Source organism: Rissa tridactyla, chromosome 14 (genome assembly GCF_028500815.1).
Source record: "Rissa tridactyla isolate bRisTri1 chromosome 14, bRisTri1.patW.cur.20221130, whole genome shotgun sequence".
Classification (NCBI taxonomy): Eukaryota; Metazoa; Chordata; class Aves; order Charadriiformes; family Laridae; genus Rissa; species Rissa tridactyla.
This window is the reverse complement of record NC_071479.1, coordinates 15,107,422-15,135,149: the sequence shown is the minus strand read 5'-3', so window position 1 is coordinate 15,135,149 and position 27,728 is coordinate 15,107,422. Positions and strand designations below refer to the sequence as shown.

General features: G+C 57.0%; 1 protein-coding gene across 1 annotated transcript; it reads right to left on the bottom strand.

The window, feature by feature from the left end:
• Positions 1-16,283: 16,283 nt before the first annotated feature.
• LOC128917553 (adenylate cyclase type 10-like) lies at positions 16,284-17,488 on the bottom strand (the record flags this gene model as incomplete). Its single annotated transcript, XM_054220830.1, has 4 exons — positions 16,284-16,465; positions 16,556-16,632; positions 17,224-17,345; positions 17,459-17,488. Coding segments are annotated over 4 exons (411 nt in total), but the record flags the coding sequence as incomplete, so codon positions are not given.
• Between the last annotated feature and the right edge of the window lie 10,240 nt (positions 17,489-27,728).

Genomic DNA, 27,728 nt, shown 5'->3' with positions numbered 1-27,728 from the left:
CCAGCCGCCGGGAAGCTAGAACGATACAATGGATCGTTAAAAACTACACTGAGAGCAATGGGTGGTGGGACTTTAAAACATTGGGATATACATCTAGCAAAAGCTACCTGGCTAGTTAACACCAGGGGATCTACCAATGGGGCTGGCCCTGCCCAATCAAAACTTCCACGTACCGTAGAAGGGGATAAAGTCCCCGTAGTGCACATGAAGAATACGCTAGGGAAGACAGTCTGGGTTAGTCCTGCCTCGGGCAAAGGCAAACCCATCCGTGGGATTGCTTTTGCCCAAGGACCTGGGTGCACTTGGTGCGTGATGTGGCAGCATGGGGAAGTCCGACGTATACCTCATGGGGATCTGATTTTGGGTGAGAATAGCCAATGAATCAAATTGTGTGCTGTTAATTGCTAAGTAACACTCTCACTGTATGTGCTCATTACTATAATTGCTATCAGTTGTACTATGAGTAAGGCACAGGGGTGATGGGATAAGAACTGACCTCAGCAGCTGGCGCCCAGCAACTTCCTCAAGATCTACGTCTTCAGCCCACGGATTGTGTGCATGAGCCACACCGGGTGCACCAGTCACAACCTCCGAAAATACAGCATGCAACAGACCAGCACCACCCAGCATCTCACCTGCCCTGAGAGACTGTTCTAACAGGTGGAGCCCAAAGCCATGGATTAAAAGAACTCAACGGACGCTTTGGAGGGATGGCCCATAAACTAAGGGCATTATATCCGCATGAATATACATGTGTATATATATATATATATGACAGGGGAAAGTGGTGGCAATTCATTGGAACCTGTAAGATCCGGGCATGGCATAGATGGTATGGAATAAGGGGTGGATGATGTCCTGGTTCCGGCGGGGATAGGGTTAATTTTTCCTGGCATTCCATGCCATGTGAGCCATGCCCACCCTGAGCTGCTGGCGGAGGGGGCAGGAAGTCACCGTTTGGAGCAGGCTGGGGCGTCCCGGGTCCGGTCGGTGAGCGGCAGGGAGCGGCGGTTCCGTAATCGTGTTTGTATATTCCTCTGTCCGTGTGATTGTTGTTGTTTGCTTGTTCCCTTTGCCGTTCTGTTAAACTGCCTTTGTCTCAACCCAAGAGTCCTGTATTGGGAAGGCCCGAGCGAGCGGCACATGGTTCTTTGTTGCCGTCTGAGGCCAAACCACAACATTCAGGTTTCATCACTACTGTGTTATCCTGAAGAACACTTCTAGAACACTGTTAGTATCATATAACGGTTAATATCACGCAGCTCGGAATTAAGTCTTCTCACCCAGGGTCGAATTTCCTTGGGGTACACATTGAGCTTCCCCATTCTCCAGCATCACCCACCAAGTACCTCCAGGTCCTTGAGCAAAAACAGTCCCACGAATGGGTTTGCCCTTGCCTGAGGCAGGAAAAACCCAAACAGTTTTCCCTAACCTATTCCTTTCATGCTGTTCTCCTGTCCCGTAGGGATAGAAGAGACTCTTTAGAGACCCAATTCAACAGTCCCATAAAAACAAAGAATGTTTCCACATTAATTGAGATATATATATACTTTTATATGTATATATATCTATACCTTGGTAGATCATAATTTCTCTTGGGAGTTATACCGTTCTCTTCTTTATACCTTATTATATTCTTACCATAGGTAAGAATGCCTTACCTATGATCCTAAGTAACAAACCAAAACCCGCTACTTATTGACTGCCCTCTGTGTTGTGCTCTGGTTCTGTAATGAAACGGTTGGTACTAACTACGAATTCCTGTGGAGGAGGAGAACGTAGTGTGCGGCAAACAAACCATCCAGCACTGTGCCGAGAATCAGAAAGCCCAAACCCGAGGGCTGAAGGATGAGTATGTGATGATACATGCATAAATACGCGTGTTGTGTTCCTTGGGTTTTTTTTCTTCATTACTTCATTGGTAAGTAATGAAGTACTCTCCTCTACCTGTCCCCGAATGTCAACAGAGGAGACTGTATTTCTTTCTTGCTAATTGCCTTTGGCGTGAAGTCGGCAACCTTGTATTTGAGATTCTGTGTGGGATGTTCCGGGTCAGTCTCACCTCGAGGACAAAAAGCCCAATGTTTGTATCTAGGACCAAAAACAACGGAGAAGATACTCTCCTCGTCATGTCGCGTTTTTAAAAAATGAGTGTTTTTCCTTCAGAAGCCAAACAGGTGGGGATGGGTCAGCTGAGACCCATTTTTTGAAATGTCAAGTCACCAAGCATGTGGTAGCTACAAATTGGAACCACAGAGAGCTTCTCATCATTGCTTTGAGCAATGCAGTAACTTTCACAGCTTCACAGGGAGACGCTCAAGAGTACTTGAAATACTGGAAATTTAATTTCACTTGGTGCAGTGGAGGCTCAGTAAAATGAAAAACAGGGTTTAAGCCAGCAAATCTACAAGCACAGGTCACTCGCCGAGGCAAACAGCTCCGGTGCTGGCACGTCGGCAGCAGAGCCGGGCAATGGTGGCGAAAAGGGGCTTTTTCCGAGTTTTTCTGAGGCCGGGAGAAGACCGGGCAGTGGCAGGGACCCGCAGGGAGCCCGCAGCTGACAGCTGATGCGAGAGCGTCTGACGAGGCCGGGGCGGAGCCTGCAGCAGCAGCGGCAGGTTTAAAGGAGGCGTAACCGCCACCAACGGTCACTGGCTGAGGCAAGTGAGCCTGCAGCAGCAGCGGCCAGCCCCCAGCCCCTTCAAAGGCGGCCCAAGGGAGTGCGGGGAACAGGGCGGGCAGACAGGGCATGGCGCGTCAGTTCGCGTGGAAGGGCGCAGGACGCTCGGGGGGGAAGGTCAGCCATGGTCTCCAACTGAAGGACGCAGCTTCCCGCATCTGCTGCACCTGCCAGAGCAGACGTGGCCGTACCAACTGAGCTCCCCTGGAAGCACGCAGCCCCCCAGGTCGCCGGCTGCAGAGAGTGCCTTAATCTCCCAGGGCTGGTGGGTGGTAGAAGAGGTGACAGCTGCGTGAGGTGCCACCAGGGGGATGATCTGCTCAGCCTGGCAGCAGAGCTGAAAGAGGAAACAGAAGGGCTGCGGAGCATCAGGGAGAGTGAGAAAGGAATGGATTGGTGGAAGCAGACTCTGACCTCCCTGAGTCAAAAACCAGAAGAGCCCCCAAAAAAACCCCGAGCTGAAGGAGATCTGGTCCCTTCGCCCTGCCACTGAAGGCAGTGGCCAAAAGGAGGCCAGTGAATGGAGGCTAGTCCCTACGAGGGGAGGGAAGCGAACTCCCTCCTTGCCCACATCCCCCGACCAGGTGCCTCTGCACAACAGGTATGAGGCTCTTGAGGAGGGAGGCCAGCCCATGGATGGCATGGAAGATGGTTTGGCTACACCAGAAGAGATGCCGGGACCAGCAAGGCCTACCCCCAGTTTAAAAACTGCCTCTGCAAGGGAGAAGAGGCGGGTTATAGTAGTAGGCCCAATATGCCGCGCAGACCCTCTTGACAGGGAGGTATGCTGCCTCCCCGGGGCCGGGGTCAGGGACGTCACTTGAAAACTTCCCAGCCTGGTTAAATCTGGCTAGGGGCATCAAGGATAACAAGAAAAACTCCTATGAGTACGTCACGGGTACAGGCAAGACTAGGGAAGGTGTGGGCCCTCTCAGGAAGGACACAGGAGACCTGGTCACCCAGGACACGGAGAAGGCTGAGATGCTGAATGACTTTCTCGCCTCGGCCTTCACCAGCAAGGGCTCCACCCACACCACCCAAGTTGCAGGATGCAAAAGCAGGGTCTATGAGAATGAAGCAGCGCCCACTGTAGGAGAAGATCAGGTTCAGGACCATCTGAGGAACCTGAAGGTGCATAAGTCCATGGGACCAGATGAAATCCATCCACGGGTCCTGAGGGAGCTGTCAGATGAAGTCGCCAAGCCTCTTTCCATTATATTTGAGAAGTCGTGGCAGCCTGGTGAAGTTCCTGCTGATTGGAAAAGGGGAAACAGAACGCCCATTTTCAAAAAGGGAAAAAAGGAAGACCCAGGGAACTACAGGCCGGTCAGTCTCACCTCTGTGCCTGGCAAGGTCATGGAGCAGATCCTCCTGGAAACGCTACTAAGGCACATGGGAAATAGGGAGGTGATTGGTGACAGCTTCACCAGTTTGGCTTCACCAAAGGCAAACTCTGCCTGACATTGACAAATGTCTTACTCTTTGGTGTCTTTGGTGAAATTACAATAGAAACTGTGGCGGCTCTCTGTCAGTGAATGGACTTATTTCAGAGATAACTCACATAATACGTGTGCTTATTTTTGAACTTCAGTACCAATGTACCTTGACAGAAGAGGCTTGAAACACAAGGAAGCGCCTTCCTTCCCCGATTCTTTCAAAACACGCGGGATTCTTTCAGAACTGCTTGGGATGGGAAGTGGCTAATTGTACTAATATTGACTCCTCCATCCAACAAAGAAGGAACTGCAACATGCCATTACAAATTCTACTTTTGTAGCCCTCCAAAACACTGTCAAGTTGCTTTACAAATGCTAATCAATGCCTCCTGAAGTCTAGTAGGTTGAAACGCTCTGGCGATACCACTTGACTTGGTCATTGCAGAGTTGTATGGCGGAGAACAGAACTCCTGAGTTTTCATAAGAACCATTTTATTTGGAAAACAAATATACAGCTCTGGTGACAGAAGAAGTCGGTAAAGTTGTCCTGAATGGTCCCTGTTTAAGAAAAACATCTGCCACGCTAACTGCACCTGCAACAGCACCTGCAACGTGGTCTCCATCTGCGTTTCCATCTTCAATTTTATCTGCATCCGCACCGGCATCCCCAAAGATGCCTTCCTCTGAAATGGTACCTGCATCAGCAACGCTCCCTCTGTCTGCAAGGGCATCTGCAATGCTCTCTGCACTCCGGTTGTGTCTACATCTGCAGTGGCGCACGAAAGGGTATCTGGTGTGGCATCTGTCTCTCCCATGGCATCTCCGTCTGCAGTTGCATCTGAAAGACTACCTGGTTTCTGCAAGGGCGTCTGCAGCGGTATCTGTGTCTGCCACGGCCTCTACAACGGCATCTGCACCTGCAACGGAATGGGCGGTGGTATCTCTGATGGTATCAGTACGGGTGTCCCTGCCTGTATTGGTGCCGGCGTCTGTGAAGGTCTCTGTACGGTGCCTGTGTGCCCAATTGTACCTGTGTCTGCGTCTGTGCTGGCATCTGTCTGTGTCCTAAGTCTGTGCGTGGCGGGAGTTCTGCTGTCCAACAGGAGTCCAACGCCCTGTCCGTGTTGGCCTTCATGCGCGCTGCCAGGCGGGAGAACCTCCGTCCGCTGGAAGTGCCCTCCAGGCTGAAGAGGCGCTCCAGTAAGGAAAGGCAGCAGCTCTGCTGCAGCAGCCAGGCCAGCCTCTTCATCCTGCTGCACGAGAGAAACTGCTGGGCCCAGAGGCTCTCGCTGTACAGCGCTAAATCAGCCAGGGCTGGGGGAAAGCAGGGCGGCGGACAAGCCAGTCGCACCTCCTGGGAGGAAAGGGAGCTGATGGAGAGGAAGGGGGCAAACAAAGCAGTGCCGCCAGGGGAAGCTGACCGCTCGAGAGGGCGCGTTGGCGCTACAGTGCCCGGGGGCCCAAGCAAAGCTGGGAACCGGCAAGAAAAGGGTTATCGCCCTCTGAGCTTCCTCGCTCTCACACCTCACCCCCACCCACTGCTCCTTCCCAGGCTCCTGAGCCCTGCCCCTCGTCAGCCTCTACTCCCTGTTTGCAGCTCTCTGTCCCCAGCCACCACCAAGGCCCTGCCGCCGTCGACGCGTGCCGGCAGGCACAGCCCCGGCTGTGAGCTGCTTTTTACCCAGGGGGGAAGGAGCGTGCAGGGGGGAGGGAGTGTGGGGCTCTGTCATTCCCCATTCCACCCGCATATCGCTCCTTAACCCCTCGGTCCTGTAAGGGCCGTGCGTCAGGTCACGTGTGGCCTCAAGCCCAGGCAGGTCTGGGACCAGGTAGGAAATGGCTCTTCCTCCCCTAGGTTCTCAGTTCTGCTCCTTACCGGCCCTTCTGCAGAAGGCAGGCTGCTCTTCTCACGTAAGCGACACAAGGCAACTTTTCCACCTGAGCCTTGACAAAGGCGCCAAGGAAGGTCTCGGGGAAGTTCCTTCTGAGCAAGCTCAAAGCCTGCCTCATCATTTTCTCTGCCAGCTGAAGGCGTTGCATACACCAGCAAACCTGCAGAGGAAAAGGGAAACACCCTGATCTGCTCGAGTCGGCCAAGAGACTGCCGGAGTCTGCCGGTGGCTGGTGATGCCAGGGATAGCCCCTGCAGCCGGGGAAAGCATCCAGCTCCATCCCCCAGGACATCCCTCCAGACCTCCCCATCTCTTTACCTCCCCTTTGAGGCTGAAGAAGGTGGCCTCTTCAAAGCAGGCTATCGCAGTGGCTTTCATCTTCCTCAGGACCTCCGCTTCGTTCAGCTTCATGAGGGCCTTTGCGCAAGCACAGAGAGAGCAGGTGAGCGTGATGCAGAGCCCATGGCCGGCCTCGTCCTCCCCTGTTGCCTCTGGCATCTGTCTTAAGAGGGCCCGTTTCTCCCCCTGCTGATGCCCGCCCCAACACAGTCACGCCGGCTCAGAGCACAGGCACCAGTGCTCCTTCAGATCCCCTCCCTGCTAATTCCCCTCCTGCTATGGGCACGGTGGCCTGTGTCTCCGTCCACAGAAGAGGCAAGCCGGAGGAAGAAGTCAGGCTCTGACCCCAGCATGTCCCTTCCAAGGCCCCGTCAAGGCATGCCCTATTGCAGCGGTGAAGTTGTCCTGCCCAGAGCCAGCTGACTGAGAGGACTCCGTGCACGGTGGGCACTGGCGAGCGAGGCAACTCACCATGTAGCTGTTGGAGACGTGCAGGTAGGCAGCAGCACACTCCAGAAGGTAGTAAAAGGCTCGGTCGGCATCGCCCATTGCCACGTAGTGGCGAGCCAAAGGCACAAGCACCGATTCCACGATGGCTCGGCATTCACACCAGTGTGTGCCGTTGTGCTGCCTGTCGGTCTCGTCGGGCAGCTCAGTTGTCTCTTCGCCCTCTGGCAGAAGCCGCTCCGCCACACTAGTCAGAGCACCGTTCCCAGGGGAAGAAGAGAGCAAAGAATGCACAGGCATCACCTACACTGGTCTTTTGCCCCACAGAGAGGCCATCAAAAGCCCTTTGTTCAAAAGAGAGCGCGAGCCCACGGGCAGGCATGACTCCTACAGCTGCTTTGTAGCCAGGGAGAAGAAGACAAGCTGGGCTTTCTGTCACCTCCCCCAGGCAAACCACCCGGCTCCCTGTGGTGGCTTTTCGCCTGCAGATCTTGTAGCGCTCCTCTCGAGGAACTGGAAAGCAAGGCCTGCTCCAGGGTAGTGTGACCATCACTAGGAGCCCACGGGCTTCCTCCAGCACTGTCTCACCTCCGTGGCCATCTCTTCCCCGCTCCCACCTCACAGAAAGCCTCTTCCTTAAGCTAGAGTCACAACCGGCAGGCAAATGCCAGCGCTTCCTTGGTCTCCTCTGGAGACCCCTGAGGCCCCTGCCTTTACAGAGAATCAAACCCTTGTCTGCTCACCCAGTTTCCTCCTCCATGAAAGCCTGCTGCTCTGCGGCATCTGCAAAGAAAACAGGGGGTTAGACACCTCCTCGCCTGCCCCAGGGGAAGAGCTGCTCTCGCTCTCCCACTGGGCTTCAAGGACCCTTGCGAGGGTGCCGACACGCTGAGCAAAGTCTGCGGTGGTTGTCCTCAGCTCCTGGGCTCGTCCCCGGCAGACCTCCTCCCAGCCGATCCCCAGCATACACCCCTGGGCTCCTGGAGGGCCCGGGCTGTGGAGCACGGTGCACAGCGTACCCCCAGTGGCGTGGGTCCTATCCTGCTTCAGCTCTTCTCCAGCCAGCACCAAGGCCTCCCAGCTGCATGAGTCGCCTCCGTCGGCAGGGTCCCGACAGCTGCCTCCGTCCTGGCTGCTGGTGACGGCGAAGTGGTGGAAGGCGACAAACTCCCCTTGGCCGCAGCTCCTGCTTTGTGCGCGTGCTGCTCCAGGAAGGCGGCACACTTGCCGCGCAAGGCGACTCGCTGCCTCCCGGGACACAGCTCGTACGCAGCCTTCTGCAGCAGCGGGACGCAGAAGGCCAAGACGCCAGGCTGCTGCTCCTCGGTCCTCGTGCTGGGAGAGGGCCTCTGCACACCTGCAAGGCAAAGGGCCTTGGCATCAGCCCCAGCTCAGGGCCGTCGCAGCCGGGGCACGAGAGTCATGCCTTGGCGTGCACCCTTGCCAGCCAACCAGCACTGCTGCACACCGAGCCTTGCAGCACGGGGCAAAAGGGCCCAGCTTGCCTTGCTGACGCTAGCCCAGCCCCGCGGACACAGCGCTCAGCTGCGCTCCAGGCAGGAGCTGGGCATGTCACCGCCAGCCCAAGCAAGCCCCGTCCAGCACTTTCTCCCTGCTCTTGGCAAGGCAGTCCCCAGCCTCCTGAGCTTCCTCCTGCGCCACAGGGGAGTCAAAGCTGAATAAAAGCCCGTCAAGGGCCCCGGGGCAACCTGGAGAGCATCTTTGATCAGGTGGCTGGGAGAGGATGTCAGGGACTCCACACGCCCTCCCGTGCCTGCGCTACGAGCAGCACTCGGGATGGCACTTGGTGGGAACCTCCCTCCAGCGCAAAGCTAGCGGGCTTTGAGACTGACCCGTAAGGTCTTTGAACAACCCATCGCAAAGAGCCGTGCCTGCCTGAGCCCCAGCCACCCCTCACGGCAGGGGAAGCGCACCATGCCCTGGGGAGCCCTGCCGGGACACAGCTGGGAGCTCCCTTGTCCACCTGCCCGCTACCACTTACTGCTCTCCACCTGCGAAGAGGTGGCTGGCCCCTCGGTAGGATCTTGCACATCTTCTGGCACCTCTGTGTTTTTCAGCCACCTCAGGATGTTGTCGCTCACCAGCTCGTCCAAGGAGGAATTCATATGGGTCCTGAGGCCAGTGGGAAGGATGTGCAACAGGAGCTGGGTGGTAAACACCGGCCCGATGATGGCTGCAAACTTCACAACCATCCGCGTCAGCGGCTGCATCCGATCCAGCTGAGTCAGCGCAATCTCTGTCAAGAAGAAACAACACGTCTCTCTTGCCTCTTCCCCATGCTGAGGCTGGAGAGGCTGGAAAGTTTCAACCCATGAGATGGGGTAGACTTTGGCCTCCTCTGCTTGCGGCTGCACCTACTGGGCAATCGCAACCCAGGGTAGGCATCTTCAAACTGGCTCCGCTCCTGATGGAATCGCAGGCCATGAGGCCTGGGGAAAAGCCAGATGCTCAAACAAATGCTCCCCCACCGAGGGCAGGGAGGGCAGGACCCAGCAGGTATGCGCATCCCATGATGTGCCCTACCAGATCTGGAGTAGGCTTTTGCCCAACAGCGCACACAGAGAACTTTCCCCACATCACAGGTGGACACAGAGCTCCCCACAACGCTTGCCTTAACTTGGCCAGACAATACTATTCCTTTCTCTTGGTTTTCTTTTTTTTTTTTTTTTTTTGGACAAAGCCACTTCACAGCAGGAATACTTTAGCATGATGTTTCTTCACAATTCATAACAAATGTCTATGGCCAGAGAGGTTTGGTTTGGATTAAGTGCCTTGAGACCAGCATTAGCTGGGGAACTTAAAAAGAGAACAGCAACACAGATGCTGCGTCAAAGTTGGGACAGAGGCAAGTCAAAGCCTTTTCCCAGCAAAGTATTTGTTTTGGTGAGAAGAGGGAGCCATTTCAGTGTTGCACGGATAACCTTTTCTCTCCTACCTGCTGACGGAGAGCAGCCAGCAGGCTCACAGGAGGGGAAAGCGGCTGCCTGCAGCCCCAGGCCTGTTTCTGGTGGGACCGGAGCCCCCTTCCCAGCAGAGCCCCCACGCTGAGAGGGTGACTCTGCAGCACACGGATGCCCGGCCTCCCTCCAGCCCCTGCCCCGGGAAGGAGCCCCAGCACAGCCGACAGCCGGCAGAGCGGCGCTCGGCTCCTTACCTTTCAAGGGGATGGGCAGCGCGGTGTTCTCCAGGGTCACGCCTGGCCTGAGGAGGCAGACCCTCCCGTCATTCCCCGCCTCGGAGCTCCAGGTTGCTGCGAGGGATGAAGCCTCGGCTGCAGATGCTGGGCGGAGCAAGAGAGCACCGATAAGGCAGTTCGCAAAGCGACTCACAGCTCGCGAGCGCTTCACGATTCACTTGGGATGGGACAAGTCGCCCCCGACATGGTCCAGTGCCTGCCCTGAATGTGGTGGTCATGAAGCAGAGCAAAACAGTTCCCACCAGTTCCCAGCCAGGGAAACTGCTGGTGCTAATGCAAGACGTGGCCTCAGTCCTGGCTCTTCCCAAGGCCGCGGCACTCTGGCTGGCATTGCTCTCTCAGATGGCATTACCACCGTTTTCTTCCGTTACCGGCACTCTTGTGGGGATTTATGGTTTGGCATTCAAGTTTCCTGGGCTCGTCCCTCACCTCAAGCTGGGGTTTGTTCTCAAGTGAGCTAGCCTTTGGCCAAGTTAAACTGCATGCCCATTGGAATGCCTAAGAAACACCACAAGCACATGTGCTTCGGAAGGATTTCCCCTGTGTTTTAGCCCCACAACCCCCGCCCCAAGAATGTAGGTCCCTCCGAGCCACCAGAACTCACTGCCCCTGCTTTGCCTGTCCCAACAGCAAGGCGCACAGGAGCCCGCACCTCCGCCAGACCAAGATCTGACTCTGCCCAGAGCCATGGGGGAACAACGGGGCAAGACTCTGCTGTGGAGAACACGCCACAGCAACTCGCTAGTCGCAGCCAAGGTGCTTACTGATCAGGCTCTCCCAGTTGTCCTTTGCTTTTCCAGACTGCCTCCGGGTGCAGAACTGGAGCATGTCGTTGGCACGAAGGCAGCGCAGCAGCTCCTCGCAGTAATATGGGATCCCTGAGCTGGTTCGGATCAGGAACCTGCACAGGAGCAGACCCGTCGGGGACCAGCACAAGGAAAGTAAGGTGAAACACAGTTCAGGTGGGCGGCCAGTCACTCAGGCATACCAGGGTAGCCAGCATCTTCATCACAGCTACACCTCACTTTGGAAAGGGATCGTCCTCCCACTGCCTTGGGATTTTGTGCCCCCTGAACCCTCCAGCCTTTGCCGAAGTCCACGGGAAAAGAATTGCGGACAATGCCCAAAGCGCAGAGCAGCGAGCCCTGCCTTTCTTCTCCTCAGGAGCCTGGAGAGGATGGACCTCTGCCCCGGGGAATCTCCCCCACAGCCCAGCCACCCAGACCAAGGCCTTTTCTGTTCACACCCAGACACAGCTGGGCTCAGGACTCTTCCTCCCTTCCTCCCTGTGCGGCAGCCAAGGCTGACACCTCCCAGGCTGGGTGTCTCGGGAGTTGCCCGCTCTCAGCGCACACCCACCAGGGTGAGGCATAACAAGCCGCCCACGCCTGGCACTCGCTAGAGTCCGGGATGCTTCTAGCGGCCCTGCGCTCCCTTGCCTGGGGGGCTGATTCCCTACCACGGTCAGCAGAGGTTCAGGCCCTCAGGAAGAGCTCCCCTGCCTCCAACTTACCTCACCAGATCCCTGGGGATGCTGACCACTCCGAGCTCCTTGCAGACTTTCTGCATCACAACTGAAGCTTTCAGCTTGTCCAGATGAAGATAAGTGATTTTCTGGGACGTGGCGTTGTCTGCTGCGGCTTTGCGAAAGCTCTCTGTTATCTTGTAGCCTGGGGCTAAGCTCATGACCATGAAGAGGGAGACCTTTTGGAGCACGGGTGACATGATGAACCAGGAGTCAGGGTCGATGAAATGGGCATTGTCGATGACAAATATGCCAAAATCTCCTGTAAGGGTCTGAAAAAAAGCAGGTTGCTCTGAGGGGAATCCAGTGGATTCTCAGCTGTCTTGCAGGGGACGAGATTTAGCCTCCGGCTCTTGAGAGGATGCTCTGAAGTCTCTCCCCAGCCACTTTCCCGCTCGGAAGCTTACTGACTCTTTGAGACTGGAGGGTCATACCTAACATCACTTGCCCTGCAGAAGGAGGGAGCTCGGGCAAGGGAACCCAGAAGACATTGTTCCTCCTCCAGGGCACACTTTACGGGAGGAAAGTCCTCGGGTGTGTTTGTGGGGCTGCGGGGGGAAGTGGGGGGGCGAGGGCTTTCTCGGGCTCTGACGGGCCATGACCCAGGTGCGCAGTCATCCCGCCTGCTCACACCTCAGTGGTACAGAGCCCGCAGACGGCAGGGTTTTTCCTTCTCTGACCCAGGGGGAAGGAAGGAGAAATGCTCACCTTCTCCAGCACTTTCAGCCGAGTCGAGTGCAATTCCAGTCTTCTTTGAGTTTCACCCATCTCGCGAACATTGTCCGAAATGGGGAACTGGCCAGAAAAGCAGAGTCAGGGAGAAACACGGCTCCGGGGCTCGGCACACCTACCCAGCACGCAAGACCGCAGAGCCCACCGTCTCTGACAGCCTCAGCACCTCACCTCTGCCCAGCACAGGGGCAGGGAGCCGCAGCGGGGACTCCACCCAGAGCCTAAAGCAAAGGCCCTCTGCTGAGGGTCTCTGCAGAGCTGGGGCTTGGGCTGAGCCGGTTCTCTGGCTGTGGGAATCGTGGGCTGGCTGGGGCAGACCCCTCGCACAGCGGTGACCTCGGCACGAGGTCAGGAACAGCCTCTCTCCAGTGCCACTTCCAGGGTGCCGAACAAGGCACCGGGCACTGCGGATGCGGCGCAGGACACCAGCCCCACAGACAGGGAGCCCCCCGGGCCCAGGCATGGCAAATGCACACTGTGACCCCCGCAATGCCCACCCCGGAGCTAAGGCACTCCCAGCAGCGTGCCCACTCAAGGTCAGACCCAGACAAGCTCAGGAGAAGGCCTTCTCAACGTCCACAGGGGCCTCTGGCTCTCACCTTGACACCGAAAATGTCATTGAGGAGGCAGTAGCTGCTCTCTTCGATTGTCCCTTGCAGCTTTGTCTTCAGCACGCGCTGCCTGTCGCCGCGCGATTCACAGTCCTGGAGGCCCAGGGCCCTGGCCATCAGCATGCGGATGGCAGAGAAGGGCTGCCTCATGTCGATCTCCAGCAGTTCCAGGGCAACCACCCTGCGGTGCAAAAGCAAAAGGCACTGAGATTCCCCACAGCCCCAGCCTTCTAAGACAAGAGGGGCGGAGGTGCCCTTTGGGGGGAGCTCTTCAGCCCCCCATCTCCAAGCGCTTCCCACAGAAGGCCAAGCCTTTCCCTCCTCGTACGAGAAAGGGCACAGAGGGGCAGTTGCTGCCAAGCCAGCGGGAGAGCCGGGTCCAGAGCCTGTGTCTCTGCAGCGCCGGCCTAGGTCTCCCTACGTGCCCCCTGCAGAGGAACTCACGGGGCTGAGAGGCAAGAATGGAGCAAGTGGTGGGTTTGCCTTTGGGCTCCAGACCTTATCGGTCTGCCTGCCAGAGCACAGGCCCCCGTGCTCCTCCTGGGAAACACGCCGAGGGCGAGCAGGGCTTCTGAGACAGGCAGCCCTGCTGTCTCTGGGGTCTGGAGTGGGATGAAAAGCACTGAGCTTGGGCTCTTTCCTTCTATCTGTGCCTGACCCAGGGGGGAAGGAGGAAAGGCCGTGGCTCCAGAAGCCACCTCCAACTCCCCAAAGAGGCAGAGGCGGGAGCGGAGCACGCAGGTGCTCCCAGGCAGTGTCTCCAGGAGGCTCTGTCGGGAGGCTGCAGTCCAAGGGCCAGGTACCCTGGCAGAGGGGCTGGAGCGTTCCACAGCTGTCAGGGGATGGGCAGGGGCAGCGTCGCAAAGCTACAGGTGGAAAACCTGTACCTGTGGCCAGCATCCTGGCCTAGAGAGGCCAGTTCAGCAAGTAAGTGGCTCTTTCCACAGCCCATCGTGCCCTCAACCGCCAGGATGTTCCTTTGGCCTGAATCCCTATAGGCGTTCAAGCAGCTGACAAAGAGGTCAGTCTCCTGCTTCCGACCTGCGAAGACAAACCAGAGAACGAGCTGCTGGGGGCGTGCTGAAAAGCAAAGAGCCGTCCCTTTTGCGGGCACCCTCCACCGCAGCTTCCCTCCCCGCTACCACATCGGCCAGCCTGCCGGCACCCAGGCCTCCTTCCCACCTGCTCGTCCACGCTTGGGCACCTCTGCCTTCCTCAGAGCAGTCACGGGGCCACCTGCTTGCCTGCCCCACAGCGCAGCCCCCTCGCCCTCTCCCCTATCCCACAGGCACGGAGATTCTGCCGGCCCCATGCGACTCCCCGCAGCGATCCAGCACGAGACTGTAAGGGATGACTGCAGCCGGTTCAGGCAGCCGCGTCCCAAACAGACTCAAAGCATCTCCTCGCTGTGCCGTGAGCTGCACAGCACCTCCCAGTAGCTAAGGCAGCGTCGCCAGTCCCGTTCTGGTTTGGTCCGGGCTAGAGTTAATTTTATTCAGCAATAGCCTGTACAGGTCTATGTTTTGTATTTGTGACCAAACATCGCTGTTGATAACACAACCAGGTTTTAGTTATGGCTGAAGAGCGCCTGCGCAGCGTCGAGGCCTTTTCCATTGCTCACGCTGCCCCGCTGGCGAACAGTCTGGGGGTGCACAAGAAGCTGGGAGGCGGCACAGCCGCCACAGCCGCCACAGCTGACCCCAACTGCCCAAAGGCCTATTCCAGACCATACAACGCCGTGCTCAGCAAGAAAATCCGGCGGAAAGGAGGAAGGGGGGACATTCGGAGTGATGGCATTTGTCTTCCCAAGTCACCGTCACACGTGATGAAACCTTGCTTTCCTCGAAATGGCAAGACGCCTGCCCGCCCATGGGAAGCGGTGGATGAATGCCTGATTTTGCTTTGGGCGTGTGTGCAGCTTTTGCTTTCCCTATTAAGCTGTCTGTATCTCAGCGCACCAGTGCTCTCACTTTAACCCTTCCGATTCTCTTCCCCATCCCACTGTGGGGAGCGAGTGGCTCTGTGGGGCTGAGCTGCCAAGCGGGGTTAACCCACAACAGGGCCCAAAACATTCGGCAAGACCCCGAGTGAATACAGGCATCCCCTGCCTCCTGACATTTCCGTGTCTTCGCCCAGATGCTGCCAAGAAAGCAGCTCTGAGGAGTAGAAGGAGGAGAACCCACCGTCAAAACTCTCCATCGATTTGGCAGAAGGAAATCTCTTTCCTGACCCCAAAGACAGGGATCAGTTTAGCCCCCAGGCTGTGAGCAGCTCCACAGTTGAAAGCAACCTTCCTACCAGCTCTGGAAGACAGCAGGGAGCAGCAGGCGCCCCACCTCGTTTTCCACCCAAAGATATCAAGCAAGCAGAGACCAAGACAGGCGGCGCTTTCTTAGGGCTGCTGCAGGCAACACCATCCCTGGTAAAAGCCTCTCCCTTCCCAGCAAGGCACTAAAAGTTACCAAGGGGAAGAACCTGGGCTTCAGAAGAGCAAGGCGTTCTCCACCTACCCAGCAAGGGGACGTACTCCGACCTCTTCTTGGTAAGACCCACGCCAAAGATGCTAGAAGCAGGGGAAAAGACAACACAAGTCAATGAGATGGTGAGAAGCCAGGGGACCTAGAGAAGCAGCCTGGCGTGGTAGGGAAGGAGGTGCTCCTCGGGTACCGGCTTTTCTCTGGAGCAGGCTGTTATCCCCTGCACGCTTTCCCAGCCAAAGTTCAAGCTGACACGCTACGACAGCTTCAAGCGTAAAGAAGCCCAGCGGCCACGGTGGGACAGAAGAACATATCAAGAGTCCATCCCCAGAGGCCAAACCCAGAGAAACAGGAGAAGACACGTGAAAGAAGCCAGGGCGTGCTGTTGGCTGGGAGACAGCTTTACCACTTTGGCCAAGAACACCAAGCGTCTTTGAAAGGGGGACTTGTGTCCCTGAAGGGCTTGGGACGCCAAGCACCTGGCACCTTTGGCTCAAGTCTTCCCGCAGTCTCAAAGAGACGGCAGTGGTAACCTTCAAACCGTCCTCTAAAGGGAAGGTGAAATCCTGGCCCAGAAGAGCTGAGATTTCTGCAGGAAGACCTGAGGAAGAGTGTCCCGATGGTCCACGTTTCCCCATGGGGACCAGACTGGCCCAAAGCTTCCTGCTCGGAGCAGCTGGGACAGAAAACTCCTTGGGTCAGCATTCCCAGGGCACGTGGTGGAGCAAGCACAGCACGGAAAGCACAGCCCAAAGCCCTTTAGACCCAGCCCACAAGGCCAGGTTGTGTCTACCAAGACAGACAAACCTTCCCCATCCCTGTGGTTTCACTCCTGCTCTCTCAGCAGCTGGAGACAGCAGGGGAGAGGGGCAAAAAGCCTGCCACGCCAGGGCTTCCGACCGTCTCAGAGGACACTCACCTCTCCTCGGTGACCCCCACGTATTGATAGACAGGGCCAGGCTGGCTGAGGCCTTTCATCTCTCTCTGCGGCAGCTCCTTGAAGTAGGAAGCGGGCAGCCGGGAGGCGGCGTAGGTCACTGCATCACAGGACACCAGCCCAGGGTAGTGCACCATCATCCGGGCAGCCAAGTTCACCTTCTGGCCAAGGACTGCCAGAGGGAGAGCACGCGTTAGAGAGAGAGAGCATGCGTCGGTGTGGCCCGTGCCGCCAGCCCCGCGGCACCCTTCCAGGCCAATACCTGTGTATTCGTGTCTCAGCGGGTGGCCAGTGACTCCGCAGAACATCGTCCCTCTGGTAACTGCCACAGACATTGTCCTGGCACACAGAGAAACAGCAGGGCTTGAGCAGCGCCCCAGGCGCAGTCCTGCCCACCTGGCTTCATCCCTTCCCACACCTCCCCTCGGTGCCAGCCTGGGCCACCGGCTGTGCTGCCCTGCCAGCGTGGGTCTCGGGGACGTGGAGAGCTCAGGGGTGCAACATCTGCAGGTTGCAAGGGACAAGGGGCAGGGGCAGAGCACGGGCAGGGCCACAGCCCTCTTGTGAGCAAAGAGAGAGGGAAGAAGGCGCCCGCCATGTCACCGCCTGGCGATGACAGCCACTTGGGATCAGGTGGCTGGGCCCCATCCCCGTTCATGGGGCAGTGGCCCAGAAGGGCCTGCCTCTGGCCGCAGCGGCCTCTGGCCCTCACGAGGGCTCTTTCCAGCACGGTGGCCAGCAGAGTGTGCTTGGAGGGACTCCGTCTGGCTGCCGTGGGCTGAGCCCAGGGGTTGCCTGCACCTCTCAGGGCACTGCCTCCTTCCTGCCAGGGACAAGGGAGAGCAAGCTAGAAGGCACATCTCTTTCTGGGAAGCCCCCTTGCGCCGTCCCAGGCAGCATGCACCCCGCCGACCCCCGCCACACACTCACTCTATTTCCTTGAGCATGGTGGAGCACGAGTTGAAGATCTCCAGAGCACTCTGCAGGGCGTGAAGGCTCTCGCAGGGCAGCTTGTTTCCAGGGAGTCCCAGCACGCAGAGGAACGTGCAGCCCTGCCCAGGACAGATGTGGAACATGTTGCTACAGCGCCTAAGAGGGAGTCTCTCCCTCGCGCTCACTGCCCACCCTCTGGCGCTGGGGGAGGCCACCGTTCCCCCCCACTCACTTTATCACACAGGAGGACTTTGTTGATGTGGCCCTTGTGAGGAGAGAGGATTTCTAGCATCACCCTGCTGGCCTCCTTGAGGACGGTGCTGAGATGCTCCGAGCTGGTACCTGCAGCAAGCTGCAGCTGGACAAAGATGCAGGTGACTGGCCGTAGCTCAGAGAGGAGGTCCATGGGCAGTCCTGCATCGAGCTGGAAGACAAGAGCACGACGGCTTCACCAGCCTGCTCTCCCGGGCTCTTACTGCCCACACCAGTACCGAGGGAGAGCAGGCGTGCTGGCGATAGCGGGTAATAGCAGAGGAAGGGATAAATCCTCCTCTCAGTGCAAAAGGGCGGGCAGGCCGCCCAGCCTGCGGCAGGCAGACGCCGAGTCATAACACAAATGACAAAGGAGAGAAGGCTGCTCCGCTAACACGCCATCTGGGGACCGGTACGGACATGAGGGGAGACCCTCAGGGATGCTCCAGGGACTTCAGGGGAATCTCCCCTTTATCCCACCATCGTGTCCGCGGCACACCCAGAACCATAGCCACGGAAAAGACAGAGGGACAGGAGTCCTCCTCCTGCCACCCATGTCTCTCTGAGGACAACGCAGACAATGGTGCAGCACCGGTGCCCCTGGGCTCAGTTTCCCTGCGTTGTCATCGCAGGGCGCATTTTCTTTGATTGGTCTGTTCCCGTAAGAGCTCCATCTCTGCAAGGCACCACTTCTTCTGCCCTCCGAAAATGCAGCCCCCAGCAGCGGTGGCCTTGCCGTACCTTCCCGAGAGCAGCGACTGGTATGTACTTCCTAAGCACATCCTCGGCGTTCAGGTCACTGGGCAAGAGAAGAGCAGGCCTCATGGCACCTGAGGAGAGAAAAGGCAGGTGGTCGCTGGGTGGACGGGACTACGAGCTGTTGCAAAGCAGGGCCTGGCCCTGGAACCGGGGGAGAAAGAGTCTTCTGCGCTTGCTCATGTTGCCACCTCCAGATGCTGAGGGCAGAGCTCTCCCCTGGAAGGAGGAGGCGGCAGCAGCCACCGCCCTGGGAGGCCCAACAGCCTGAGTGCTAACGGACAGAGGGAAGAGGGAGGAGGTGGTTCCTCTCTGGCCCCTGAAGCAGCAAAGCCCCACCTTTCGGGACAATCACAGAGCAAGGGGAAGTGGGCACTCACCTTCCCTTTTTGAGCGGTGTCTCACTGGGTCTTGTACGAGCTTGCGTAAGGCGTCTTGGCATTCGGACCAAGGCATCGGATCCATGCCCGTCACCTGAAGACACACAGAATGAAAGCACTGCCACTGGCCTCCCCAGGACTCCCAGGGGACAGAGCCTGCCCTCCACCGTCACTGCCCAGAGAAGGGGAGAAGTAGCCCACCTGGCTGGATGGGACAGCAGTGCTTCCTCAGAAGCACCGGAGCTGGACAGCCATTCTCCAAGCATGCCCATCTCCAAGCAACCACAGCTCCATGGCCCACAGAGGACATTGCTGCTGGGGCTCAAACCCTCCCAGCGCCTCCTGACCCCTCAAAGCAAGAAAGCCCAGCCCACGGTTACCCTTGAGATGGAAGGACAAGACCTTCCCCTGCCTGCCCGCTTTCCCACCTACAACTCTCTCCACATTCATCTCCTCAGCCTTCCGACACCTCCCTCCTTCATGGCCAGGCCCAGGCCCTCAGAATGGCTCTCGAGGCCGTCCCATCCACCTGCCTGCACAGCTCTTGTGCCTGCGAGATGCTTGGTCCTCAGCCGGTGCTGCTCACAGAGCTCCCAGCAGGTTGCCGAGAGGACAACTTCACCTGCACCCGCAACCTCTTCGGCGTCACGAACTTCAGCCAGGCACGGGCCAAAAATGCAGAAGTGTTGCCAGCTCTCATCTCCGAAAACCAGGAGGCTCATGGTCCCTGCAGAGACCCCTGGGGAGAAGGAGAAGCAGAACTGACACAGGAACATTTGGAACTCCACAGCCCCCAGCATCTCGGCTGCTCAGAAGCTCCTCTGAAGCCCAGCGGGGAGACGGGCATTACGGAGGGGTAGAGCATCCTCCCTCCTCCTGGGGGAGACGCTGACACGAGTCCCTAAAACAGGCGTCTAGAAATAGACGAACCGAGTTGACATTGAGAATGTGTTGAGTGCGCCAGGCGTCATCCCCAGCTGCCTGCCCCAGAAGCCCAGCAAACCAGAAGCACCCTGTGGCATGGCAGAGTGCCACACAGCTGCGTCTGGCACAGCGCCCGTACCTATCTTCAGTTGGATCTTCTGCCCCACATCTGTGTCACGCCTTCCGTACTTCTGGATCTGCCAGATACAGTGCAGCACCAGGCTGATGGTCCTGGCCACCTCCTGGGGTGGTGTTCTCCACAGCACCAGCACAGCATCTCCTGGGGAAAGGGAGGGAAGGTAAAGGCTCTGCCGAGACCTGACTCTCCCCGACCTACAGTCTGGTTCTGCAGAGACAGCAGAAACCAGCTGCCGTGCGGAGGAAGATGGGCTTGTGGGAGGCCATCGTCCTGGGGGACCATGTCCTGGGCACCGGGACACCTCTCCTATCCCGGGCCAGCCACAGCAGCAGACGGCTGGCAGCGGTGACACCCCCTGTCCCGAGCGCTCCTCCGCAGTTGCAGCACTGGAGAGAGGGCACTGCTGGAGGGGTGCGTGCGTGGCCAAAGAGCTGGCTCAAGGCGCTGCACAGAGCCTCTTGAGAAGGAGCGCAGAGCAAACGGCCGCCACAGGAGTTAAATGCTACAGCTCAGTGCCCGAGGTCATCGTCGTCCCAAGAACCTACCAGCAAACTTCAAGATGTCTCCTCCAAAAATCAGGAACTCTGTGGACAGAGGGAAGAAAAGGCAGAGTCATGTGGACACCTTCTTCCAGAAGCAACAGAGCAAGGCCCTCTGCCAGGCTGCCTCCACCCTCCACCATCACGGCCCGATGCCACACAGTCCTGCAGCACGGCTCCTACCCTCCAAAATGTCGCACAGGTACTCATTGAGCGTTTGCGCCAGCTCATCAGTGCCTCTGTCCACGCCGCTCCTCTGCACGAATTTCTCGGTCAACGCAGTGAAACCTGGAACAGGGACATCCAGAAATCAGGAAATGCCCATGTGGGCCAAAAGACCTGGCAGCTGTTTCCACGATGCCCGGCCCGAGAGCCTGTAGGGGACACCTTCCCGTGCCAGCTCCGCACTGGTGGCAGCCCTGATGGACCGCCCAAGGTCACCCATCCCGCTCTCTGTGGGCGTCCCAGCAGAAGACCTCAGCAGTGACAAGATGACCACTCTGAGGGGCTCCAAAGGGCCTGCTGTGTCCCCACATGGCTCATGTCCGTGGCTGCTCCTCCCTGCTCCCCCCACCTGAGATATCCGCAAAGAGCAGCACTCCGTGGACACTCTGAGCAGTGTCGTTGCTCCTGAGGGAGCTATCAGCAAGGAGCGAGGGGAGGAAAGCGACTGCTTTCTGTAGGTCCCCGTAGTGACGATTCCTCTCCCAGGCAGAAGCCATCGTCAGCGCCCTGCGGCACACGGGGTACCTCAGGAGAAGACGGCCGTGCCCAGCCGGGAGGAGGACGAGGACCTCACTGCACAGTGCAAGCTGCACACTGAGCCCGGGGCCTCTGTGCGGGGCGACTAGCCCTCCGCCTTCCCGGGGTGGTCACAGTCACCAGGCGGCGGCCTCCTCTGCAGGTCATCGCTTGCCCGGCAACTCACCTCACGCATCACAATCGGCTCGCAGTGACATCTTCCGTCTGTCACCGCCATTACCCGGTGTCCTGCTGTGAGCGACACAGCACTAACTTCTCTTGTAATGCTGGGGAAAACTGCACTTCTAGAACTCTCTTGTCTGAATTTGGGAAAATATGTACTTCATAGCCAGCTAGCCTATGGGGGATTAGCGGTCTCGGTGCTTTTAAGCAAGTCATTAAACTGTCATTATTCTTATAATATCTCTGGTATTTTCTCCCAGTGGTATTAAATATTCCTTTGTGGTCACACATTAGGGCAAAAATAGGCCTTGTACCGGTGGTTTTTTAGCAAGAAGAAGCGTCCTAAGAACAGGATTCCAACACGCAACTCAAAATATGACTTTCTGGGTTAAAATTGCCCACGCTAACAAGCTGCGCCTCGCTCTAACGGCTTTATACCTGCTTCTGTATGAGGCGAAAATTCTTCTTATGGATGTAAAAAGCCTCTTTAAACAACTGCTCCTCCACCGGTGTCCAAATATCTGAGCCTAGGAATTAACCAGCGACACGCAAATTATTGGAATCGGCATCCCGCGCCTCCAAAAGCCCCAGAAAGGGATTAAAACTTCTCCTTTCCCCACCCCAAAAGAATATTTTTAAGACTCAATTCAATCGGAGCAAAAGGAATGCCGGGATCTGTTCTCCTCGTTTACCTGTGTAATGATAATCAGCCAGGGGATGGGATTCGGGTCTCCGAGGCGGCCCACCATGCAGCCTCTCTGCCGCCTCCTGCGAGATTTCATAGGGAAAAAAGACTTAAATTCCTCTTCCGGAGGAGACAAAAGGGAAATTCTCACTCCTCGTGGCGACGCAGCAGATGCTGAGGGGTGTTAAAGCCCTTCTTCGAAGAAGAGGGAGCAAAGCAGACCCGCTCGGGGCTCACCGAGGGCAGACCTCGGCTTTTAGCTAACATCCCTTCATTTGGGCGTAATTCTATTCTCCATCCCAAACCCTTAGTGATGCACCAGGAGAGGGCTCTGGAAGCCCAAGAGACGTTAACGCAGCGACAGGCATCACCCAAGAACCTCCTGCACCTTCAGCAAAGAGATTCCGGCCCACGCAATAGAAAACTCGGAGCGACGCCCAGCTCAAACCAGTAACAAAGTCCGTTCTTAATTAGAAATTGCCGCTTCTTACCAGCACGTCGCCTTGAGCCTCGTGCAGGCAATGCAGAGCGAGCTCCAGGTTGACCCGTCCCCCTGGCCTGGTGTTGGCAGAAGCCAAATGGAGCAGGTTTGTAACTACAAATGCAACGAAAACCAAGAAAAAGTCAAGTTTTCCTCAAGAAAAGGGGCGATAGGAGAGGGAGGGAAAACAGGACGAGCGCAGCAGAGACCGGAGATGAGGAAAAGGCAGAGAAAAAAGTCCGATATCCCAAATAGCTCTACTTTAAAAGCTCAGAGAGAAAACTCCCCTCTCCCGAGGGCGCCGCAGATGAGGTGGGACAGCTCCAAACGCCCGTTTTTCATGGAAGACGCTGCCGAGAGCGTCGCCCGTTATTTTTTAGTCACTGTCCCACCAAAACCCAGCCATCTCCTTCCCTCGAACATGAAGGCGGGCAAGAAAAGGAGGGAGAGAAGCCCAAAAAGGTGGAATTTTCAACCCATCATATCCCTGGGTGGGGTGAAAGTGGAAGAGAAGCGTTAGAAAAACCTTTCTCCTGCGTCTCCGGGTTGGTTTCGATGTCGCCCCAGGGTTTCCAGACCAGCGACGCTCCCTCTTCCTCCTCTTCCAAACGGGCTGGGTCCTGGAGGTCGGGAAGCTCCGCTTGGAATTGGTTGCCGATGTTGACGTGCCCGAAAGGGTGAGGAAGAGGAAGTGAGGAAGGCGAGTGGGGAACAGCTGCGGCAGGACAGGGGGAACAGCTGCGGCAGGATAGACGCATGCGTACGTGAGGTGCTGTAATAAACACGGCCCGTATTTCCCAGGAAAGCACTAATTGCTCTCCTCTAACAACTTCTCCAGCAGCATCACGTTACCGCCACTTGAAAGGCTCCATCTCACTTCATTAAACATCCCAAGACTTGAGCTCCTGAAATGATTTCTCAGCCTTTGGCACCGGATTAATTAGTTAATGGTTTTCAGAGCGCCCCGGACACGAGCGCTTTTGAAGTGCTGTTATTGGCGAATCTAGAGCTGTCGACGCTAATAAAAAATGCACTTATTCCTCGCGTTACTCTACACTTCTCACTTTAGTATTAATAAAAACACCTGTTTTTATAACGCTTCTCTTGGAGGCCTTTGGTCCTCAAACGACTAAATAGCCGCACAAAAACAAGCACAAAACTCCTCATCAGCTTTTCTGCACTGGCAGCAAATTTGCCTTTTCTGCGGCTTTGACGGGGAAGATCTGTAGCGACCCGGAACTCACAAACGTGTCTCGCCCCAGGCATGCGACTACCTGAGCAGTGAGCGGAATCAGCCATGCAGGGTTTTCTTGCCGTGCCGCAGAAGGTGACGCTGGGAAAAGAAGAGAGGAGAAATGAGCCTGTTTGTCACACCCAGCCAAGGGGGATGAGATGGGGGACCCCCACCTCACCTCTGCCCCTCAGGAGCGGGGCTGGGACAGATCCTCCGCGCAGAGAGAAGGGGCCTGGCGCGGATTTCATCTCCAGCCCTCTTCCTCAGCCCAAAGCCACACAACTCCCTCTCTTTCTCAGCCCCAAAACCAGCCACGCCAGCCCCTTTGCCAGCCCCAGCAGCACGAGTCCCACTCTCCGGGTCAGGCCACAAACCGGCTCCCCCTCTCTGCTTCCCCTCTCTGCTTCGCCCCCCTCTGCAGCCCCCCTGGGCGACGCTGAGGGACAGCAGACACCCCACAGCCCGGCACACCCAGGGCCCCACCGACACTTTGCGGGGAGCGCTGGCAAACTGCGGAGGGCCCGGCCCCGCGTCCCTCCGGGGCGGCACCAGCACGGCCCGAGCATCGCTTTCTTACCACCCTGACGGGCTCCATTTCTCCGCCATCGCCGGCACCGCACCCCAAACCCCCCAGGACCAAGGCACCCTGCGGGGAGCCGGGCCCAGACACCCCCCTCCCACCCGTCAATGCCCCCCCTCAGCCCTCACAGCCCCACTCAGGGCCCTACCCGCCCCTCCACCACCCCTCGGGGCCGCCCACTCACCTTCACATGCTCCAGCTGCCTCACCACGTGCTCGCAGCGGCCCCGCGGGCCCAGCCCAACCAACCACCCGCCGGGCCCTGCTTTCCGCCCCGACCGCCCCGCTCCCATTTCCAGCCGGCCGCCATTTTCCCCCGGCCCGGCCCGCCCACGACGGGCGCCCATTGGCCACCGCTGCCCCATCGCCCGCCCCCTCCTTCTTGGGTTGCACCGCTCCATTGGCCCGCTGCCACTGTCAATCTCCACATTCGACCAATGGGAGCACAGCACAGCAGTCCAACCTTTTCCTTCCCTTCCCTCCCCTTTGCTTTCTCATTTTACTTCCCTTTTTCCTTCCCCTTTTGTTTCCCCTTCCCCTTTTCCTTCCCTTCTCCTTCCTTTCCAATGAGTCAAATCATGATGAGCCTGAAATGCCATGGATTTTTCATCTCCAAAACCACTTGCAAGGACACGCAGCACAAGGGTTACAAGTGGGAACAGGATTTTACTCTCTTTTGCTCAAAGCGGTTGCAGAGCAGGTGCTTACAAGCACCATCGCAAAACAAGAGCTCTCACTCCAGAACAGCTGACGAGAGGCGCAGTCAGATGGGAGAAAACAGCCTTTTATTGTGGACGGACATGAGGTGCGGGAGCCCAGGAATGGCAGGGGTTCGGCTCCTGAAAGGAAATGGGCATCTACAGCGAGAGTCGGAAAGCACTGATGAACCCACAAAGGCAGGACTTGGTTGCCCTTTCTTTGGGAAACAGAGTGGACAAGGAGTAGTTTGTAGCCCAGAAGAGAGAGCTCTTGCGGGCATTGCCGAGGGGAGGGCTCTGGCACCGTATCCCCCATGGAAATGCCCTTAGAGGCCCCTGCGTGTGCAGAGGTGCTCAGTGCCCCTGTGCCACGCAGCAGGGCTCCATGGGGAGCCCCTGGGGAGCTGCCGTGGAGTTCTTCCCAAACCCTGCGCAGCACCGTCCCTTGCCCTCCCTTGCCAGCCCCTTGGACTGCCTTAGAGCAGTTTCCCCAGCTGGGAAAGATGGGTAGCGGAGCCTGGGACACACCTGGGCTTCTCCCTCCTCTTTTTCCGTCCCCATCTTTTGCGCTCTTCCTTCTTTCCTCTTCTTGCCAGCGTTCCCTCTCCTCATCCCAGGCCTCTTCTCTCTTCCTTTTGGGTTTTCAGTTTCCTGGAGGGAGCCTGCAAAGCTTTCCATCCCCCAGTGGGTTTAGATAGGTAAAGGCAGGATCAACTGGATTCATCACGTCTTGATGGAAGCAAAGCTGACTCCTTTAACCGTCTTTCCTGGGAAAGGCTCTTTAGTTCTTGTGCGCATCCTGGGGCATCTTCCGTGGTCTCTGGGGCAGTTGGAGGCAAAGCGGCGGGTGCCTAAAGCAGAAATGTTGGCGTTAGCAGGTGGCAAGGGACGCCCTACCTAAATCCAACAGAGCAAAAATATCAGGAAGAGGCAGAGCAGCTCCTTGAACTCATCGGGAACCTCCTCCTAGATGAGACGCCTTGTCCCAGGGTTTGTGGACCTGCCCTACCTTTGCCATTTCCCGTCCTCTCACCGCATCTACCCCTGCTGCTTTCTGGAGGACGAGCAGAGAGGGTGGTGCGTCCAGGAAGGCTTTGGCCTGGTGCTCTACATCACCTTCCCCAGCAGGGCCACGTTGCTCTTCCAAAGGCAAATCTGGAAAGCAAAAACTCGTGTAGCCAAGTGACTTGTGGGAAGTGGACAACACCTAAAGCAAAACCCACCCAAAGCCCTCCACCAGCTTTCTGCTCTGGCTGTGAGAACCCTCAGTCCCTCCTCCTACCTCTGGATGTGTCCCTGGCTGCTGGCGACTCCTCAGCTGAGGGACTGGAAAGGCCAGACGTCTTGGCCCCAGTGGTTTTCTAAGAGGAACTCCACCAGCCCCTTCACCCGCACACGAGAGCCTTGCTTTCAGGGCAGGGGGCTGAAAAGTTGTGGAGCAGCCTTTCCCACTCCTCCCCCTTGCCTCCACGCAGAAGGCTGTGGCTGTGGGGCTGCTTTTGCAGGCAGCCAGCCCACCACCTTTTGCTCTTTTAAGCAAGTCCTGTGGTGACATGGTACCCCAGAGAGAATCGAGTCGGACAACGGGACTCATTTCCGAAACAGCCTCATAGACACCTGGGCCAAAGAGCATGGCATTGAGTGGGTATATCACATCCCCTGTCACGCACCAGCCGCTGGGAAGCTAGAACGATACAATGGATCGTTAAAAACTACACTGAGAGCAATGGGTGGTGGGACTTTAAAACATTGGGATACACATCTAGCAAAAGCTACCTGGCTAGTTAACACCAGGGGATCTACCAATGGGGCTGGCCCTGCCCAATCAAAACTTCCACGTACCGTAGAAGGGGATAAAGTCCCCGTAGTGCACATGAAGAATACGCTAGGGAAGACAGTCTGGGTTAGTCCTGCCTCGGGCAAAGGCAAACCCATCCGTGGGATTGCTTTTGCCCAAGGACCTGGGTGCACTTGGTGCGTGATGTGGCAGCATGGGGAAGTCCGACGTATACCTCATGGGGATCTGATTTTGGGTGAGAATAGCCAATGAATCAAATTGTGTGCTGTTAATTGCTAAGTAACACTCTCACTGTATGTGCTCATTACTATAATTGCTATCAGTTGTACTATGAGTAAGGCACAGGGGTGATGGGATAAGAACTGACCTCAGCAGCTGGCGCCCAGCAACTTCCTCAAGATCTACGTCTTCAGCCCACGGATTGTGTGCATGAGCCACACCGGGTGCACCAGTCACAACCTCCGAAAATACAGCATGCAACAGACCAGCACCACCCAGCATCTCACCTGCCCTGAGAGACTGTTCTAACAGGTGGAGCCCAAAGCCATGGATTAAAAGAACTCAACGGACGCTTTGGAGGGATGGCCCATAAACTAAGGGCATTATATCCGCATGAATATACATGTGTATATATATATATATGACAGGGGAAAGTGGTGGCAATTCATTGGAACCTGTAAGATCCGGGCATGGCATAGATGGTATGGAATAAGGGGTGGATGATGTCCTGGTTCCGGCGGGGATAGGGTTAATTTTTCCTGGCATTCCATGCCATGTGAGCCATGCCCACCCTGAGCTGCTGGCGGAGGGGGCAGGAAGTCACCGTTTGGAGCAGGCTGGGGCGTCCCGGGTCCGGTCGGTGAGCGGCGGGGAGCGGCGGTTCCGTAATCGTGTTTGTATATTCCTCTGTCCGTGTGATTGTTGTTGTTTGCTTGTTCCCTTTGCCGTTCTGTTAAACTGCCTTTGTCTCAACCCAAGAGTCCTGTATTGGGAAGGCCCGAGCGAGCGGCACATGGTTCTTTGTTGCCGTCTGAGGCCAAACCACAACATTCAGGTTTCATCACTACTGTGTTATCCTGAAGAACACTTCTAGAACACTGTTAGTATCATATA